Source organism: Gorilla gorilla, chromosome 9 (assembly GCF_029281585.2).
Source record: "Gorilla gorilla gorilla isolate KB3781 chromosome 9, NHGRI_mGorGor1-v2.1_pri, whole genome shotgun sequence".
NCBI classification, from domain to species: domain Eukaryota; kingdom Metazoa; phylum Chordata; class Mammalia; order Primates; family Hominidae; genus Gorilla; species Gorilla gorilla.
Window position 1 is genome coordinate 23248271 of NC_073233.2, and position 20174 is coordinate 23268444.

At 45.7% G+C, this 20174-nt stretch overlaps 1 protein-coding gene across 16 annotated transcripts in view; it reads right to left on the reverse strand.

Annotated features, from left to right (window-relative positions):
• Window positions 1-20174, reverse strand: part of PLEKHA7 (pleckstrin homology domain containing A7) — a 243685-nt gene that overhangs the window by 76635 nt on the left and 146876 nt on the right. For 12 of the 16 annotated variants that reach the window (XR_008669775.2, XM_031016210.3, XM_031016209.3 and 9 more), the window contains 4 exons: window positions 4965-5076; window positions 4050-4154; window positions 1445-1517; window positions 351-451 (listed from right to left, as the gene is read on the reverse strand). Coding sequence is in view for 15 of the 16 variants with exons in the window: in XM_031016210.3 (XP_030872070.1) it covers window positions 351-451; window positions 1445-1517; window positions 4050-4154; window positions 4965-5076 (391 nt within the window). In the remaining variant the exon portion in view is untranslated. Of the gene's footprint in view, window positions 1-350; window positions 452-1444; window positions 1518-4049; window positions 4155-4964; window positions 5077-5850; window positions 6490-12400; window positions 13451-20174 lie in introns of those variants that run through there. The other 4 variants (XM_055355907.2, XM_055355902.2, XM_055355908.2 and 1 more) reach the window with 4 other exon arrangements.

Below are 20174 nucleotides of genomic sequence, written 5' to 3' on the forward strand. Positions count from 1 at the left end.
GGTCACCAGTTGCATGAAATGGCTGGATGCTAGTTAGGCTGGCTGAGTACGGTGATAAGACAGCTCAAGAACGGCTTCGACACGTAACCACAAGACTGGCAGTGACAGGAAGGAGGGGTCTGAATACTTGAACATGGCTGGGCGACTCCAAAGCTTAGAGTCAAATGACAGTACCGGTCATGTGATATTATTCTTGTTTAAATAACTTACAACTTTGTTAACCGGAATCTGAAACTCTCTAGCTTCTTAGCTTCTTCCCCCTCCTGACAAAAGCAACTGCTTTTATGAAGACATTTTGAGAACACAGTTTCTTAGACAGAATGGCTGCATTAGAGGTGCAGAGGCAGTACCTTAAAGGAATATTTGCGGCTTATGCGATCCTCAGGGGCCACAGGAGAGATCACGTAGCTGGGCAAGGGGATGCTCCCGAGGACCGCTTCTTCTCGGCTGTCTTTGAATGGAAAAACGCATCAGAACAACCTTCTGGGCAGCTTCCCTGGGCTCATCTGTCCCACTGCTTCCAGAACTTCAGCCAAGTTGTTTCCTCCCCTTGTAATGTCCATCCACCCCCAACCCACACACAGACAAAGCTCTACCCATTCTTTTTATTTATTTATTTATTTATTTTGAGATGGAGTTTCGCTCTTGTTGCCCAAGCTGGAGTCAAGGGCATGATCTCGGCTCACTGCAACCTCTGCCTCCCAGATTCAAGCGATTCTCCTGCCTCAGCCTCCTGAGTAGCTGGGATTACAGGGGTGCGCCACCACTCCTGGCTAATTTTTGTATTTTTAGTGGAGTCAGGGTTTCACCATGTTAGCTAGGCTGGTCTCGAATGCCTGACCTCAGGTGATCCGCCTGCCTCGGCCTCCCAAAGTGTTGGGATTACAGGCGTGAGCCACAGTGCCCAGCCAGCTCTACCCATTCTTAAAAGCCTATCTCTTCTCTCCTTCTAAGAAGCCTCCTCAGATTCTCCAATGATGGAATTCACTTCTCAGGCCCCCTGAACTGCTTTGAAAGCACCAGTAGCAGTCTAGCCTTATCTTAAAAGTAAGCTCTTTCTCCACATTTTGAGACTCCCCCTTAACAACACATAGTCCCTAACTTTATGTTCTGGGGCTCCACAGAAGCTCAGATGGCCAATTCAATTCACCAGTTGCTCATCCAACATCCAATAAATCCAGATGACAGGTTACAAAACACAATCAATGATCCACACTTCTCACCTCTCCAGAGTACCTCAAAGGTGGACCTATGTCCCAAATGGGACAGAAACGGAAATGACTCCGAATCCTGAGACCCTTAGTAGCAGGCAAACTGGATTCTATTTATTTTAACCCAACAGATTGAACTTCCTGTGTTAGGACTGGTAAACCTGAAGTCACCAACCATCCACATATGTAAAACTGAACACTTCGGCAGGGTAGTAGGCTACTTGTTAGCTCACCTTTATAGTAAAATAAGCAGTAATCAGCAAGCACAAACCACCTCCTTTTCCACAGCCTCATCCCAGAACTGTCCTGCAAAGCAAAGAAAACTAGTCAGGGTAATATCTGAGCATACTGTTGTCCCTTTGCAAGCATGCACAACCTGATTCCAGAACCAAATATTTGCCCATATTCACTCTTTGTTTTAATAAATTACCATTTTACTGAACAGCCATTCTTTGAATAGGACATTAGAACTTGGATTAAATGATGGTTTATCCTAAGAAAGCAGGGTTTTTATTTTTGTCTCCTAGAAGCAAATTAATGTGTAATATTATAAGTCACTTTCTTCTAGAAAGTAAATTAAGAAAGGAATCAGTTCTTAACAAAAAGTTTTTGTTTGTTTGTTTCTTATTTAGGTGGCTACGCTATAAAATACCTTCATTTATGCTGACTGGAAAACTGAATTTACATTGAACTATTGAAAAGAGTTTAAGTTACCTAATGAATTAAGTGAGGCAAAGTTTTCATTAGACTATGCTCAGTTCTGTGCCATATAGGATGCATTCTGCTGTTGTGTTTTCCTTCCATTCAATATAAAAGAATTTGGATTCTCTTTGCTATCAAATTGTCTCATAAGAAAAATCTGTCTTTACTCATCTGAAATGTAAATGTTTGTATTTATCAATAATGTTTTAAATTATTGTGAATATTTTTCAAAAACATGGCACAGGCAGGAAAACAGAATGTTTTGGGGTGAGTTTTCTCTCAAACCTAGGAATACCTCAGAGCATCTTTTAGTTTTAGAGATGGCTGTTCACGTCTGTACTGCCAGTGTTTTGAGAGGCTGAGGCAGGAAGATTGCCTGTGACCAGGAATTCAAGATCAGCCTGGGCAACATAGCGATGCCCCAGCTGTACAAAAAAAAAATTTTTTTTCATTTAAAAAATAGAGATGGCCGTTAAATTGTCTTCCTTCTGCAGAAGTTTTTGACAAGCTTGAAAAACATCTGACAATTTCTAAACTGAAATACAGCATAAGGATTGTTCCTCCTCCACTTACTAAAATGCTAAAAGCAAATGTAACTTGATGATTTCAACTATTTATGTTTCATCTTCTGCAAATCAACGAGATGATTTCTAAGGTCTTGGCACATGATATTTGCTTTGTTTGGAGACCTCTTATCTATGCTTCCATGCCTGGTTCAAATATCACTTCCTCCGGGAAGCCCTTCTGAACACCCCCCAGTATAGCCACTCTCTGTTGTGTGTCCACAGCACACAGATCCCTGTTATGGTTACAGCACAGCCAATGGGCCTGGCCTAGGTGCTGGGAATTATTTACAAATACTTCCCTCTCTCTCCATATGTCAAAGGGGCATCCTTTGTTTAATGGGGACAGAGATGCAAACGGAAGAAGTCAGAGGGTTAAATGACTCAAGTGAGAAATAGACAAGGGCAAATGTAAGAAAAGAGAGGGACGACAGGGCTGTGAGGGGCAAGTGGGCACAAGAGAGGGTGGTACCAGGAGTGTCCAACAGAAGAGGCCGGGAGCTGTTGCAGCTGCCATGGGGCCAGAGCTGCAGAAGAAGATTTTAAGGGGACTTTTGGGATTTCTCCTGTGTGCTGTTCAATGTAATGCCCTCCTCTGTCTTCCCACAAAGCTTCACCAAAACTTACATTGCTGCTCTGATATTTTTAGATGCTATGCTAGGTGAGAGACAGGGCTGGGTGACAATGTGACAAGTGAGAGATATGCTATCTGCTTCTCCTGGTAGCTGATGAGCTCCTCGAGGGCAGGAACCCTGTGTACTTTCTCTTGATACTTGCTCTTAGCAACTTAGGACATGGCAGGCATTTTGCAGAATGGATGAATGAATGAATGACTGGCAAGGAGAGAAGGAGAGCAAAAGAGACAGGGTCTCTAGCTCTGGGAACTCACAACCCAGCCATGAACACAGAACCCCAGGCAGGTCAACTGGCAGTGGGGATTCCAATGAAGAATGCCCTCAGCCGACAGAGCTGACAGGGCTTTCTGACTGAATGCAAGTGGGGGAAGGAAAATCTGGTGATAGTGCTGAGGTTTCTAACCTGAGTGCCTGGGAGAATGGTGGTACCATTACTAAGATCCGGAAAAAGCAGTCTTGGGGAAATGGCAGGCCAAGGTGGTGAGGAGATAATGAGCTGAGTTTGGCTGATTTGGAATTTGAGACGTTAGGTGGATATGCATGCTAGACAAGGGGGAGAGGAAAAGATGAAAATTTTCAGCCAAATAATAACAAAGACTCTTTGACACCAGGAAGGCAAGTGCTGGTAGAGAACTGGTAGGAAGGCTGGATTCAAGCTGACCCACCCACACTGCGGCCTGGGCCCCAGGACAGCCAATAGCACCAGGGGCCAAAGTGGTCAAGTGGGTTTTGGGAGAGAAGCTGTAACCATTCAGCAGACAGTCCACTCATAAGAACAAACAGCAAATAATGCAGTGCAGCAGGTAGAATCCAGCTGCCTCAGACACACTCAGGAACAGAAAGCTTATGTGCCCATCCCTAGCTTCCTGGGGCCTGGGAAAGGAGAGAACTCAGCCAGAGCCATTTCCTCCAGGATTCTCACTCCTCGGCTTCCTCACCTGCTTGTGCAGCCAGCCCCTCACCACCACGGGAACATTGGGGTTCCTCCGAATGGCCTGGTCTCTCTTCCCAAAGCTGTGGACTTTATTGCTGGACTTTATGATCTACGAAAAAGCAGACTGAACTTTAGCAACAGGGAATTTAAGGTGACACAAAAAAGCACTTGTATGTTAGGAAGACCGTCGGCTCTCTCTGCCTCACTCTAAATGGCAGCACCCTTTGATCAAATGAACAGCCAGAAGACAGGCAACGGGCGTGCACATGGCCACAGCATTCTAATTAAAAGGCAAGCCCAAGACCTGGCAAACCTCCCAGCTGGGTCACAGAAAAAAAAAAATTAAAAGGAATTTTTCAATCAACTTTCAGCAGCAGCTGTTGGCTGTAATATGTTCCATGGCTTTCTGGAGCAAAGCTAATTTTTGGTCACAGCTTTTTGCCAATTTCCAGATATTTACCCCTCCTATCTGGGTTCAACCCTCAGCACTCTCCTCCTCTCCACAATGCTGGTTCTTTACCCTGATCCTTAGTGTTTCTACACCTGGAGCACAAAAACTTCTGGGTCCTTCCCAAGGGCACCCTTTCTCAGGGCCTCATGTCACCAAATCTCTCCAGGCTTGCTTTAACACACAGCTACATGTAAATAGAAACGTGGCCCTCCCAACCATGCGAGGAAAGTGAAGAACATGCTCAAGGACCTATAGACACCAGTGCTGGGTCTGTCAGAAATCACCTGTTCTGTTGGACAAGGGACATATCCCTCTTGGCCTCAGTTTCCTGATATGTCATTTGGGGAGAACACTTCTTATGGGTCTCTCTCATAAAACTATAGTGAAGATCAAATGGACTTCTGGTTACAAAGGGGCTTGGCAAAATATAAAAGAGGGGAAGGAAGGAACAAGTGGCCAGGAGCTCACCTTGGGTCCAGGCTTGGCCTCCAGGGTGGAGGCGGTCCCAGCCGTGGATGTTTCACTGACCATGCTGGACGGTCTTTGGTTTCTGTCTTGCTTCGACATATGTGGATTCGGCCTGTGAGGAGACAGGTGATTCCAGTGAGTAAAAGCCGAGCTATAGAGTAGGAAGTGCAGTAAGATCAGTTTCAGGTAGGAATTGGTTGTTGGGCCTTAGAACAACCCAACCCTGATTGTTTGAAGGCTGCCTGACTCCAGACTGCAGCCAGAGGGCCACAATGTCCAGCCTGCCCATGTGTTTCAAGGAATCAAGATGACAGGCACGTCTCCACAGCCTGACACCCCAACAAAGGAGGACAGACTGTCATCCCTGCTGTTGTCTGGAAGTCCCCACACTCACTCTCTTAATCAGGTGTCTGTGACAACTGCCCCATCTGATGGGCATGCACAGATGTGCCACTCTTCTCAGCACGCAAGAGCAATCCATGCCCTCACACACACCTCCATTTCCCTGGCTCCCAAAAAAAGCTGTTTATAATTAGTAACAAGAAATCACTTGCGCACACAACCACACCCCCAGCGACACACAGAGAATCCCTTACATAAATGCCAGTGGGGCTTGTCTCCCAAAATAGACTACTCAACAAAGAGTCCTATTCTGGGAACACTCCATTTGCCCCAAAATAGAGCTATCAGAGATATTAACCCCTTGTGCTTGCCTGGTGAGCAGGAAGAAATGAAATAAGCCTTGGGCCCCCAGTAAGAATCTCTGGGCTTCCCCATCAGCATCCCAGAAACATGGAACTTCCCACCAAGGAGCTGCCCTGGGAGGGCCAACTCTCTGGGAGCATCTCAGTGCGACACTCAAGAGCCACTGAAGAGTCCTTCTCACCTGCTTCCACAGATCCCCAGCATTTGCCAGTCTTTCAAGGCAGCGGTGACAAATCCCTCCACACAAATCCAGTACCTATCCCTGGACAGCTGGATGCCTGATGCCAAGACCCTGCGAAGTCCAGGATCAGCAAGCCTTCCTCAAAGTGGAAGTCTCCACGCTCTGTCCAATGCTCCAATAGGCAACAGAATCCAAGTCATTGGAGACCAAGCAGACCACAGAAAACTGAGGCTCTTTGCCTGAAGAGTGGAGAAAATCTGCTTTGGAGGCCTGGGCAAGAACCCTGAGGAGATGCAGCTAGAGAACCCAGGCAGGACGCAGCTGACAAAGCAACACTCATAAAGTCCTTCACACAGACACTTTTAGAGTGATACAATGAGGGAACATCCTAGTTTCCACCATGGAAATACACTGTTTTCTTCGAAGACCCTGCTGCTCAAAAGATAAGTGATCCTTTCTGTGCCCGGAGACAGAGCCCAATATCCTACACCACAAGGCAAGTTCTCTGCACAAGTAGCCGTGACTACTGCACTTTCCAAGCAATGCCAGCAGCAGGACCACTGTAGCAGGCACCAGCTTCCCAAAGGGCTGGGCCCTGTGGGATGCTTGGCAGCAAGAGATGCAAGTCCTACCAGGCAGAAAGAGCACTGGCTCCTTATCAGCTCAGACACTCACTCCAGATTCCACGCCCCCGGCCTCCAACCCAGCCAGACTTTTGTTGCTGCTCCCCACTCGGAGGGAGAATGTCACCACATTTGCTGTTGGCAGAGGCTGTGTACAGCAAGATAACCGCTGATCAGGAGCAGGAAGAGGCTCCAGGCTGCCTTGTCCATCCCCTTTCTCCAGACAGAACTATGTCCAAAACATCCTGGAACCTGGTCTTGTCTAACTCTTCAGACTTCTGGAGGTTGAGACAAGGAAAAAGAGCTCTCAGGTTGCTTCAGTTACGGCAGCTGTATCTCTAAGCTAAAATTCAGGACACAAGGTCCAACGACAAAAAAGATTTGTTTGAATTTTTTGTTTGTTTGTTTGTTTGCTTTGAGATGGAGTTTCGCTCTGTCGCCCGGACTGGAGCGCAGTGGCGCGATCTCAGTTCACTGCAACTTCCGCCTCCTGGGTTCAAGTGATTCTCCTGCCTCAGCCTCCCAAGTAGTATTACAGGCGCTTGCCACCAAGCCCAGCTAATTTTTGTGTTTTTAGCAGAGACGGGGTTTCACCATGTTGGCCAGGCTGGTCTCAAACTCCTAACCTCAGGTGATCCACCCACCTCGGCCTCCCAAAGAGCTGGGATTACAGGTGTGAGCCACAGCACCTGGCCTGTTTGGTATTTTATCAAATGTAATTTATTCCCACTTAAGACATTTTCGGCTTATTACAGAATATTTGAGAAATACAAGAAAAAACTGAGAGAAAAACATCACCCATAGTCCAGCTACTGAAAGGAAAACCATTTGTAACACTTGGTATGGTTACTTCCATTCTTTTTATATGCCTGGGTTTTCTGCAGGGGAAGGGGGTGGGGAGAAAAAGGGTGCTTTTTTGTTTACTTATGATCAAAATTATATATGTGACTTCACATCTTCATTTTAACAACTTATTGTAATGGAAACACTTTCTCCGTTAGTTTAAGCCAGTTCAACATCATTTCAAATAACTGCATCACGTTCCATCAACTTTAGATGTGCCATTCCACCTCTGTAGGACGAAGAAAAGACCGTCTGGATTTGTGACTGGCCAGGAAATCCAGGACAAATAGCTACTTTTGCCATTTTTGCACCTTACAATCTTTAACAAATTTTTTTTTTTTTTTTTTTTGAGACAGAGTTTCGCTCTTGTTGCCCAGGCTGGAGCGCAATGGTGCAATCTCGGCTCACTGCAACCTCCACCTCCCAGGTTCAAGCCATGCTCCTGCCTCAGCCTACCGAGTAGCTGGGATTACAGGCACTTGCCACCACACCTGGCTAATTTTGTAATTTTAGTAGAGAGGGAGTTTCACAATGTTGGTCAGGCTGGTCTCGAACTCCTGACCTCAAGTGATCCACCTGCCTCGGCCTCCCAAAGTGCTGGGATTACAGGCATGAGCCACCACGCCCAGCCTAAAAAAAGATTTTTAAATCATCTCACCAGTGCAGTATAAAGCACCTTACAATCTTGACATTTAACTTGACACCCCCCAAACCCACATATTCTAACTCCACGTCTCCTCCCCATACTAGCTTCTGGGATGCTAGCTGGTTGGACATCAGTGAGGGGCAGTGATGGGCAAGGAGTGCGGAAAGAATACAAAAACACACATGAAGACAGCTCGACTCCTCATGGTCTACACCGCTCAAACACACCCATAGAAAGCTTATTAGGAAATGTGACTAAAGTTCAAACTATATATGCCCCAGGGAAGGGACTGTGTTGTCTACAAACAGGGAGGATGTCTTCACCAAGGCCCCCCATGAGCAGGGACAGCTCCCAACTCAAGGAATAGACTCAATTCATACTTGGCAGTCCCTGACCTGGCTCTTTGAAAGGACAAGGCACACACAGCTACCCACTTGTCCAAGTAACAAGATCAGCCTTCAGAGGATGTTTCTTTGATGCTCTCAATGTAGAACATGATCTCTCAGGTTTTCTAAGGATGACTATGACTTTTGGAAATAACTACAAGTTATCTGGAATAACAACTAGTTTAAAAAAATGGTGGTCGTGCTTGGGGATGCCATTTGTTATCCATATGAAAAAAGTCTCAAAAACAATTTTCTCACTTGGCTGAAAACCTGGCTCTGATGGAAACTTCTAGTGGTGGTTTACCACAATGGGTAGTGAGCAGTGGGACATCAACAGTGCATGTGTACAGCCTCCCGAAGAGACAACACTGAAAGGAACATCCTTCACTTGGATGAGGACATTCTGATACATTTGTTTCAGCCGGTTACATCCCACAGGCATGTTTCCCGTTAAGAGCCTGGTGGGGCAGACAATGATTTGTCCTCAACTCCTCAGAATGAGTGTACTCTGCTGACGAGTCTCACCTAAGAACCGAGTCTCATCTAAGAACCATCTTCTCTTCCCAGAGAAGAACCTGTGCCCCCGAGCTGAGCAACCTTGAAAGGCATTCAGTTCCCAGCAGCATGCCCTCAGGCACACTGCATCACACAGACCCCTGGGAGAGGAGACCCAAAAACCTGCACACGCAGACTGCTGCTGTCCTCAAATAAAACCTATTGACTTAAAAGCCTGTTTGCCAGGTTTCTGTGTTATCGGAAATCCCAAAGTACAATGGGATGATTAACAAAGACTTCTCTCTCCCTGGTTTGGGCTACATGAATGCTGATTATTTTGCTGGAGGGATGTGGGCTGAAGATGAAAACAGTGAGCTAGAGTTTGAACCCAACCTCCTCCCATCTGAAATGAACAAAAGAACTTAGGACTAGACAAAATCAGTCTGGAGAAGCCCAGCTGGAAAGTGACTTGATTTTCCTCTGAACTTTGTCAAGGATATGTGAAGTGAGCCTGAGCAGGAAGACACTTTCTCTGTCCCTATCTATAAAAGGAGTGCTTCTGCTTCCTGCATATTCGGCACTAAATGCATATAACACTGACAGATGTAGTAAGAAAGAGAGGTTATAGATACAGAAGCTATTTTTTTTCTTTTGGGTCTGAAATTAGGTGGGTTTGGTCAATGAGATCTGGTTAATGGGAGCCTCTCAATCAATGGTGTGAGCTGAAGCAGAATGAAGGAATCAGAGCAAGATGTCTATGATGCTGCAACAAGTGGTCACCAAGACAATGATCACCACCTCTTCAGGACAGGTACACAAAGTCAAGCAAGCAGAGGGATTAGGCTGTACTTGTTGAGCACCTACTGCATGCATGCCAAGCACTTGGCCTGCATTATCTCACTTAACCCTGCCAAGTCAGTTTTGGTATCTCTATTTATAGAGGAGGAAACTAAGGCTCACAGAGACAAATAACTTATTCGAGATAGAAATTGGACTCCAAAACCTGGGCTTTGCCACAGAAAGACCCTATGGCAGGTCCCAAGGTCTGAGAGAAGCAGGCTTTTGCTCTTTTCAGCCCTAAGACCAACCCCCAGGTCAAGGAAATCTTGTGGTGGTGGAAAGAGCAAGAGCCCAGAATAAGTGGATCTCAGCCAAGTCCTGCAGCTTACTGACTCCTCCACAAGTCACATCAGTTCTCTGGACCTTGGTGTCCAGTTTTGCAAAATAAGTGGAAACCACCTCTCATCTCACAAAGCAGTTGTGTGGGTTGAAATGACACTGAAAACCATAAAGCACCCATGACATACAAAGCATTATTTGGAACTGTTACCAGTGAAGACCCCAGAATTTAAATCCCAGCTACACTTTATTTCCAAGGCATACGTCTCCAGAAAGCTCAAGTTGCCAAACAATTAACTTCTAAACAACAGTCATCTCCTATAAACATCCCAATAGCATCTCATAAAAATAAATTGTTTAAAGCACAGTAATTCTGTGTCTGGAGGACTGGGTTCCCATTCTTTCCCCAGGAGAACAGTAATGTCAAGAATCATCAAGGGCTAGGAACAGTGGCTCCATGCCTATAAACCTAGCACTTTGGGAGGCTGAGGCAGGAGGATCATCTGAGGCCAGGAGTTCAAGACCAGTCTGGTCTTGAGACTCCGTCTCTATTAAAAATTAAAAAAAAAAAATCAGCTAGGCGCAGTGGCTTACGCCTGTAATCTCAGGCCAAGGCAGGCGGATCGCTTGAGCTAAGGAACTCAAGACCTGGGCAACATAATGAGACCCCGTCTCTATGAAAAATACAAAAATTAGCCGAGAGTGGTGGTGCACGCCTGTAGTCCCACCTACTAGGGAGGCTGAGGCACAAGAACTGCTTGAACCTGGGAGACAGAGGCTGTAGTGAGCCGAGCTCACGTCACTTCACTCCAGCCTTGGCACACAGCGAGACTTGGTCTCATTCATTAAATAAATAAGTCATCAACACTATGATGGGAGGTTAGAAAGCTATAAGGAAACACAAATCTTTTACTGAGAACACCTTATTAAATGACACCTTTATCCCATTAATTCCTGGGAAAGCTGGCCCCCAAAGTCATGCTCTGTCCTCAAGGAATCTACACACAGAGAGCTCGGCTAAAACTACTGATGTAGAGGAAAAGTAAATGAGAAGGGGACACACTCACAAACACCAGCACCTTTTTTTTAGTAGCTTACACCCATCAGCTAAGGGTTTGGGGAAAGCAATGCACAATGAAAACTAGGAAACAAAAGAAAGCTCTTATCCCAAACAGGCAGACACCTCCCTCCACACCCTCTCTTCTCAGAGAAAGAGACACACACAGAGAGACCGCCAACGCTCACTGTAAACTCCCAACAGCCTGGGGGAGGCTGTCTGACATGGGTTTTCATTCAGCAACTGTGGTCTCACTACTCAACTATGGCTTATTGTGTTCCTTCTCCTTCCCCCTCAAGTCCTTTCTTGAACACGGGCTGCAGTTCCTCACCCCACTCTACCCCAGGAGCTAGAAACCAGCCCAAACAGCAGCCTCTCACCTGGCAAGAAAATAACCCCATAAGCACTGTGTGCCGCCATCCCCACCTCCCCACGCCTGTTCCCCAAACTGGAGTATTGCCCCGAACCTGGCACAAATCCTTTTCTGTTGTATGACCCTGGGCCAGTCTCTTCTAACCAGGGCCTTTGGTGAGCCTTCTTCTAGCCTATCTGCTCCTCCTAGCTTAACAAGCAGCTACTTCTCTCATTAGATAACGATATTTTTTATTGGAGATCTGAGCACATCTAAGACTAGCGGGAGGTAAAAGAAGAGGACAAGAAGGGAAGTCACAGGAAGAAACAAAATTACTACTTACAGGAAGCAGCTTCCCTTCCTCACACAGCAAAGCCACCACTGCAGCATTTTTGCCCAGCACAGACAGAGCCAAAGACAGAGCCAAAGACATGGTTGCTGTGTGGCAATGACTGCATCCCCAATGCTGATGCCCTTCAAAACAGCAATACCAAAGGCCCAGCCAACACCCAGGTGTTTGAATGAACTAAAGGCCCCATCACCATCTCTTCCCCTACGTGCGACTATCATAGACACTGTCTCCTAGTCCAGGGAAGAAAACTGAACAGTCAAGTTTCTGCATCTGCTTGCCAGGTGTTTCCATTTTTCCTCATTTTTCTGCTACCATGGCAACCAAATACAACAGGCAAAGCTAGCCCAAGACTGCCAGCATCTAGAGACAAGGTGCTGGCTATGTCAGCTGCAGACAGCAAAGCATCAGCCTCACAGCCCAGGGCTCAGCAGATGAGCAACAGGACAGACTCCTGTGGGAGTTTAGGAGCAACTCCCCTCTCCAGTGCTCTAAATCTCACTGCCAGCTTTACCAACTTGTAGCTGCAGGAGGAATAGGAGACAGCCATCTCCTAGCAGCAAGTGATACCCCGCCCCCGAACCCATAATCAGCACATGCCATAGATGAGTCTCACCCTGCAACCTGCAAAATGAACCGCCTTTAGCAAAGAGGTCAAAGATCTGGAAGATAATTCTTACCTTTGGAAAGACAGTATCTTTTTTAAGTGCTATCCTCCAAACACCGCTCACAACATTCCAGGAAATTCTAACTTGTGTTTCTTTTCCAAATAATCCAATGAGAAAACTGAAGGCTGCTCAGACCCCAATGGAAACAACAAGCTAAACTCACTGGGATGCTGAGAAAGGCAGGTCAAGCAAGGGCACCCTCCAGGTTTGGAGCCTCCAAAGTGATCTTGCATGCCTTGCAGCTGGCGTCTCAGCACACAAGCGGGCCCCTGAACTTCCTAAGCGCATACTGTCTTCTCTCAACCTTAGGCCCCACCTCAACATCAAATGCTTGGCAGAGCCTGGGGATCGGTGTACACAGCCTGCTGTCAGTCAGCTGCTAGCGTCACTGCTCGGGAACGCTTCTCTCCTCTTCCCCGAGAGCTGCAGAGGCGTTTGTCAGTGGCTCCCTGGGCAGCCCAGCACTGAGGAGAAAACACTCCTGTACATGCGCACCAAACATCAAAACCACAGTCCTGGAAGTTCTGTGTCAAGGACTACCCCTTTAGGAGGGGCCCTGCGTGTGGCTCTTTTAGCCAGAAAGGGTCTGGCTTCAAGCTCACAATTCAAGAGAGTCACTGAGAATCAGGAAAGAGGCTTAGAAGAGGAGCAAAACGATCCAATAACTGGAAATTAGGCCCCAAGATAAAAGGTTTGAGAACATTTTCTGGAGAAAAGACTACTGAGGAGGCTTGGCATCTTTCAAACAAGTGCAAAGTTATTACAGATGAAATTTCATTGCTACAAATACAATTACAATTAAACTCTCTGCAGCAGTAGCCTACTCACTCAGCACACTGAGGTATGGACAAGGAAGAAGATTGTCCCCAGAAGACCTCTGAAATGAGAAGCAGTATAGAAGTCTTTAGAAGCATGGCATCTAGGACCAGACTATCTGGATTCAAATCCTGACTCCACCACTTACTCTCTGTGTGACCTTTGGCAAGACTCTTAACCTCTCTGTGCCTTAGTATTCATGATAATAATGGTATCTTCCACACAGGATTGCTGTGAAAATTAAATATATGTAAAGCACTTAGAAAAGTACCTGCTAATAGTAAGTGTGCTAAGTGTTAGCTATAAAAATAATAATAATACTAGCAATACTATTAATATTATTCATTTTTAAAGCTCCCAACTCTTATTCTAGGAGGTAAAATACTTCATTTAATGTTAAAGAGGAAATTCTAGATCCTGAAACAAGGGATGCTATAAACTGTCTGATACAGTTTGGCTGTGTTCCCACCCAAATTTCATCTTGAATTTGTAGCTGCCATAACTCCCACATGTCATGGGAGGGACCCAGTGGAAGGTAATTGAATCATGGCAATGGGTTTTTCCCATGCTGTTCTTGTGATAGTGAGTAAGTCTCACAAGATCTGATGGCTTTATAAAGGGGAGTTCCCCTGCACACACTCTCTTGCCTGCAGCCATGTAAGATGTGACTTTGCTCCTTATTTGCCTTCCGCCATGATTGTGGGACCTCCCCAGCCATGTGGAACTGTGTTAATTAAACCTCTTTCCTTTATAAATTACCCAGTCTCAGGTATGTCTTTATTAGCAACATGAGAACAGACTAATACAGTGTCTTTCTTAGAAAATTATGGACTGGGTTGAAATTTGTGTGCCTATAGCTTTCACCCATTAATCTGACACCTGCCTTTGCCCGCCACATGATAAATGTACCCCACTTCCACTTGCTAGCCCTTCTTGAAGACTTTTACCACATCCTCCATCTTCTCTCCTGCAGATTAATCACAATAGGTCACAGGATAGGGCTTCTAGAACCCTCACCATAATGGTCCCCCTCCTCAGGGGAATATCAATTGCTCAACACCTCTCTTAAAATTTAGTATCTAGAACATGGTGTTTGGAGCTTGGCATGCCCTTTGTACTCCATCAATTTGTATTGAATGAATGAATGAAGTGGTTCACAAAAACCACGATGTAACAGAACTATTCTCCCCCTTTCTCTATGCATTGTACTTTTATTAATACAGCCTGAGCTTGTATTAGCTCTCCCATGAGGCATTTTCACAAACCTACTGGCTTGGGGAGTGTCCCCTGGGGGAACAAGTCTACAGAACCCATTGACTGATGCCTAGTCCCCTCAGGGGGTATAACAAAAAACTGGGTAGCATAACAGAAAAGGTCAAATGAGAAAATTAGCACTCTAGGCCAGGCGGGTGGCTCATGCCTGTAATCCCAGCGCTTTGGGAGGCTGAGGCAGATGGACTGCTTGAGGCTAGAAGTTCAAGACCAGCCTGGGCAACACAGTGAAACCCCATCTCTACTAAAAATACAAAAATTAGCTGGGTGTGATGGCGGGCACCTGCTACTCGGGAGGCTGAGGCAGGAGAATCACTTGAACCCAGGAGGTAGAGGTTGCAATGACCCAAGATCACACCACTGCACTCCAGCCTGGGCAACACAGGGAGACACCGTCTCAAAAAAAAGAAAAGAAATGAGCACTCTAGTCATACAGCAAAAGCAGCTTCTTAGTGAGACTCAAAAGGTCCCACTTCCCTTGATAAATCTGGACTATGGTTTATTAAGGGTAACGATTAGTGCTGTCCAACAAATACTTCATTTATTTATTTATTTATTGAGATGGAGTCTCACTCTGTAGCCCAGGCTGGAGTACAGTCACATGATTTCAGCTCACTGCAACCTCTGCCTCCCGGGCTCAAGTGATTCTCCTGCCTCAGCCTCCCGAGTAGCTGGGATTACAGGCATGCGCCACCACACCAGGTTAATTTTTTGTATTTTTAGTAGAGATGGGGTTTCACTGTGTTAAGCAGGGTGGTCTCGATCTCCTGACCCACCCGCCTTGGCCTCCCAAAGTGCTGGGATTACAGGTGTGAGCCACTGCACCCAGCCCAAAAAATACTTCTGATTCTCTTCTCAGGAACATAATAAATATGGGCTTCTCTTCTCCCCTTGAAGTTTGAAGTGGTCCCGTGACTTACTTTAGCTGAAGAAATGTGAGTGAAACAGCCAGTGCCCAATTTACAAGTTCCCTTACAGAAATGAAGCCACCCTCAGTAAAGAGGGCAGAGCAGGCTGGGCGCAGTAGCTCATGCCTGTAATCCCAGCACTTTGGGAGGCCAAGGTGGGCGGATCACCCGAGGTCAGGAGTTCAAAACCAGCCTGGACAACATGGTGAAACCCCGTCTCTACTAAAAATACAAAAATTAGCTGGGTGTGGTGGCAGGCACCTGTAATCCCAGCTACTCGGGAGACTGAGGCAGAAGAATCACTTGAACCCGGGAGGCGGAGGTTGCAGTCAGCCGAGAGTGCACCATTGCACTCTAGCCTGGGCAACAAGAATGAAACTCTGTCTCAAAAAAAAAAAAAAAAAGAGGGCAGAGCAGAGTCCATCAGGTGACCTATGATGGACATGAAGCAAACATGAGAAATCCGCCTTTGCTGTTTTAAATCATGAAGATTTTGTTTGTTGTTACTACAGCAGACACTAGCCTATCTAGCCTGAATCTATATGACTGATACAGGAACAAGAACACTCAGAGCTCATGTCCTCTGGCCCCATTAGATCACAGCTTTCAAATTATTTCTTTCGTTTATGCCTCTGACCTGTAAAATGAGAAACCATCGTTTGGAGGGGCATGGATGGGTTATTCCAAGCAGCTCAGGCAAGTCCTACCTGCCAACAGTGGGGAGATCTATCTGTTCACACCAATAATGCCCTAGGAGAAGTCACCATGGGATGGGTTTAAAATTTTTTTTTTCTTTTATTCCCATAGAAGAAGAAACTCAAGATTATGTGACTAAAATCTACCTAAGATTGTCACTGCAGCCCAGAGAATGGATGGACACTTGGGGGTGGGGGGTGAAGTGGGAAGACACCTGGGGGTGAAGAGAACTAGGGAGTAATTTAGAAGGGATGAAAAGAGCAAGTTGCCTAAATCAGTAGTTCTTAAACTTTTACCTGCATCAGAATCAACTGGAAGGCTTGTGAAAACACAGATTGCTGGGGCCTACCTCTAGAGTCTCTGATTCAGTAGGTCTGGGGTGGGGCCAAGAATTTACATTTCTAACACCTTCTCAGGTGATGCTGATTCAGAGATCACACTCTGAGAACCGCTGCTCCAGCAGAATTACCTACAAGAAACTGGGGAGTGGAGGCTCTGGCAAGAGGAGTCAATGTGGTTACAACTCTCCAGTGCTTGGCCTTAGTGGATTCTCTTTGGAGAAGAAAAAGAAAGGAGCCAGGTTTCCTTTTTCCACCCAAGACATTAGTCTGAGACATAACACACTACATAACAAAATTAAGCTCCTCTAAGGGAACAAAACAAGAATCTCATTCATTTGCATAATTTATAAAAACTGTTTCTGTGAGGAGACATCATGCCTCACTCACCCTCCAGAGCTTCCCCAGGAGGTAAATCTAAGTGTATTTCATTTAGGAGGAAGCAATTTAGGTAATTGGTTGCAGCCCCCCTCTTCAACCTTATCTACACACTCCCCTTCACAAACCTCCACTGCAAGTCAGCCTTCTTTCACTTTGACCCCACCAAGGCTGGACACACTCTCCTCAGCTGTGAACGACACCTACACACATGCACGTGTACACACTTATCTTCCCTTATCTAAATCTTCCCTCTTCCTCCAGTTTAAGGCCAGAGGCTTCAAGAAAGTCTTTCCCCTCTTTCATCCCTATCATAGTCAATCAATCACCAAATTCTGTTCATTTTATTTCCCAAGTACCTCCAGAATCCACCCAGTGCTCCTCATTTTTCACTTAAACTCAACTGGTGTAGATCCCCCATGCTCTACCCTCCTTCCCCTCTAAGTCTTTGCCCAGGTTGTTCACCTTGACTAGACAGATCTCAATTTAAACCACATCCCTTCCCAGATGAGGAGGCCTTCTGTGGTCCCTAAGCCAGGTTAGAGTCCCCTTTATCAATTCCCATTGAACCCTATGTTTCCTCTATCATGAACATTTATCACATTTGTGATCTCTTATTACCACAGCAGACCCTAGCCTATCCTGACTGATTCTATATGACTGATGCAGGAATTAGAACACTCAGAACTCATGTCCCCTGGAACCATCAGATTATAGCTTTCACATTATTTCTCTTCTCCATGCCTCTAATCTGTAAAATGAGAAACTATCCTTTGAGGGGCATGCACACATTATTCCGAGCATCTCAGGTGAGTCCTACCTACCAACAGTGGGGAGATGTATCTGTTCACACCAATAAGAGCAGGCAAATACCCTACTCAACTGTAAGCTCCTCACCACCAGGACCACATCTGTGTTGCTTGCTGCTGTACCTGTAGAGTCCAGCACAGCCCCAGACACAATGTAAGTACTCACTAGGTATTTAATGTATAAGTGCAGGAATCCTCCCTTCTTCTCAATGCCTATAGCATATTCTGCCTGTTGCAAGGAATGTCTGGCCAATCAGTGCCACACACCACCTGAGACAAGCAGGTACCTCCATGACATCCAGGAGATGAGATCTAGAGGAAAAAAGTAAGCCTTGAAAAGGAGGTGCATCTTCTCCTTAGAAGCTGGATGGAATTGAAATTAACTACAGGGATGTTTCGGTAGTAGGAAAGAGGCTACCTTCTGAAGAGAAGTGGTCAGTAGACAAAGTCTTCTGTTAAGAATGAGAGCAAAAGGAATTGTGTGTGACATGTGTGACAAGTGTTTTGTAATGGTAGGTCTGCATTTTCTAGCAGCTCTTATGGAAGTTGGTAACTTCCCAAGCTAAAGGTTCTGACGGACTCTCCATCCAGACTTAATAACAACAGGCACCTGTGTCTCCGGGATGCCTGAGGACTGAACTCAATGACCTCTCAAGAGCTTCTGACCTTCAGGATTCTATAAACAAATTCATTCCGAGCTGGAATTTGGGGAATCCACATATCCTGGCTCTTTTTACACAGCAGTTCTTTATCAATCTAGGAGACAAGACAATCTTTACCTTCCACTCACTCTCTTTACTAGTATTAATGCTTCCAAAGTCAGATTCCCAACCCCAGCCCCTGACTGTCATCTCCCATGGACCACCAGCATCAAAATAACTTAGGAAGTGGCCTCTGACTATGACAGGAGTTGGACTTGATGAAGGGAACACCACGCAAAGGCAGCACAGGCCTTGAAGCCTGGCTGACCTGGGACGGCATCTTGGCTCTCCTAAGCTGTGTGTCTCTGGGCACTTCTTTGGGTCTCAGGTTCTTCATCTCTAAAATGGTGATGGTCTATCTCTCAGGATGATCCTATTAAATGAGATATGCATGTAATGCCTCCGGCACAGAGCATACGTGCAAGGATGTCAGTTTCCCCATAATTATAGCTTTCTAGCTTTAAATGTACTGTGGGATAATGATTCTAAGCTGAAAAAACTATAAAGATGAAATGGTATGTGTGGAATTTGCTTCAAAATAATCTAGGGGATGAAGGTGAAGGGATAGATAAAATAAAATTAGCCAAGTTTTGGAAATTGTTGAAGATGGGCAATGAGTATATTGAATTTATTACCATATCTCTTTTTGTATATTTTAATTTTTTTCCATAACAAAAAGTTTAAAGGTGTAGATACTAAGAGAGGGAAATGCTGTAAAAATATAAATACTGAGAGTTTATTTTAAGATCATATTTGGTCTATGTGACTAAACAGAGGAAAAATGATTTGAAGAAGAAAAAAACTTTTAAAGCTAACATCTATTTGTTACTTTCCAAAACACAAATATTTTCTTCAAATAGAACTGTCTCAGATGAATGGAAGGGGACAGAGCCACCTGTACACATTTCTTGCCTTCCTTTTTTGGGGAAACACATCCTGCTTGGGCTGTACATGTATTTTTATGTAGACAAGCCCTGGGTGGTAGAGCCCACCTGAGCACCTGAGAGCCCTGCTGAAACTGAGCTGAGGAGCAGGAAAGTTCCCATGTTAGGAAAAGAGAACAGAAAGAACTCAGAATGTCCAGGGATGATGGGGATTACCAGCTCTCCTCTCCTTGGACTCCTATTTGAGGCTTCCCTGGGAGGCTGATTCAGCTCAGTCTGAAGGTACACCCCCTACCCCCACCCACACACACACACTACACACACACATTTTTTAAGAGATGGGGTCTAGGGCAGGATGTGGTGGCTCATGCCTGTAATCCCAGCACTTTGGGAGGCTGAGGCAGGAGGACTGCTTCAGCCCAGGAGTTTGAGACCAGCTTGGGCAACATGGCGAAACCCTATCTCTACAAAAAATACAAAAATAAGCTGGGTGTGGTGGTGCATGCCTGTAGTCCCAGCGACTTGGGTGGCTGAGACAGGAGGACTGCTTGAGCCCAGGGAGGCCAAGGCTGCAGTGAGCCAAGATTGTGCCACTGCACTCCAGCCTGGGTGACAAAAAGACCCTGCCTCAAAAAAAAAAAAAAAAAAAAAGATATGGGGTCTTGTTAGCCTTGAACTCCTGGGCTCAAATCCATCCTCCCACCTCAGCCTCCCAAGTATCTGGTAATACAAGTGTGTGCCAGCTATATTTTCACCCAGATGAGTGGGTCCTCTTCAAACAGGGCTAATGTGCCAGAAGATATATCAGGAGAAAGGGTTCATTCAGGGGAAAGGGAACTTTAAAGAGGCTCTGACAATACCCATCATAGCACATCCCTGTATCAACTCTCCTCTTCCATATCTTGCCACTGAAAGAAGTCTGAAGATTGAAAAATAAAATTCTTCTCATATTCCTGTCTGAATCAACCAACCCACTCACCCCAA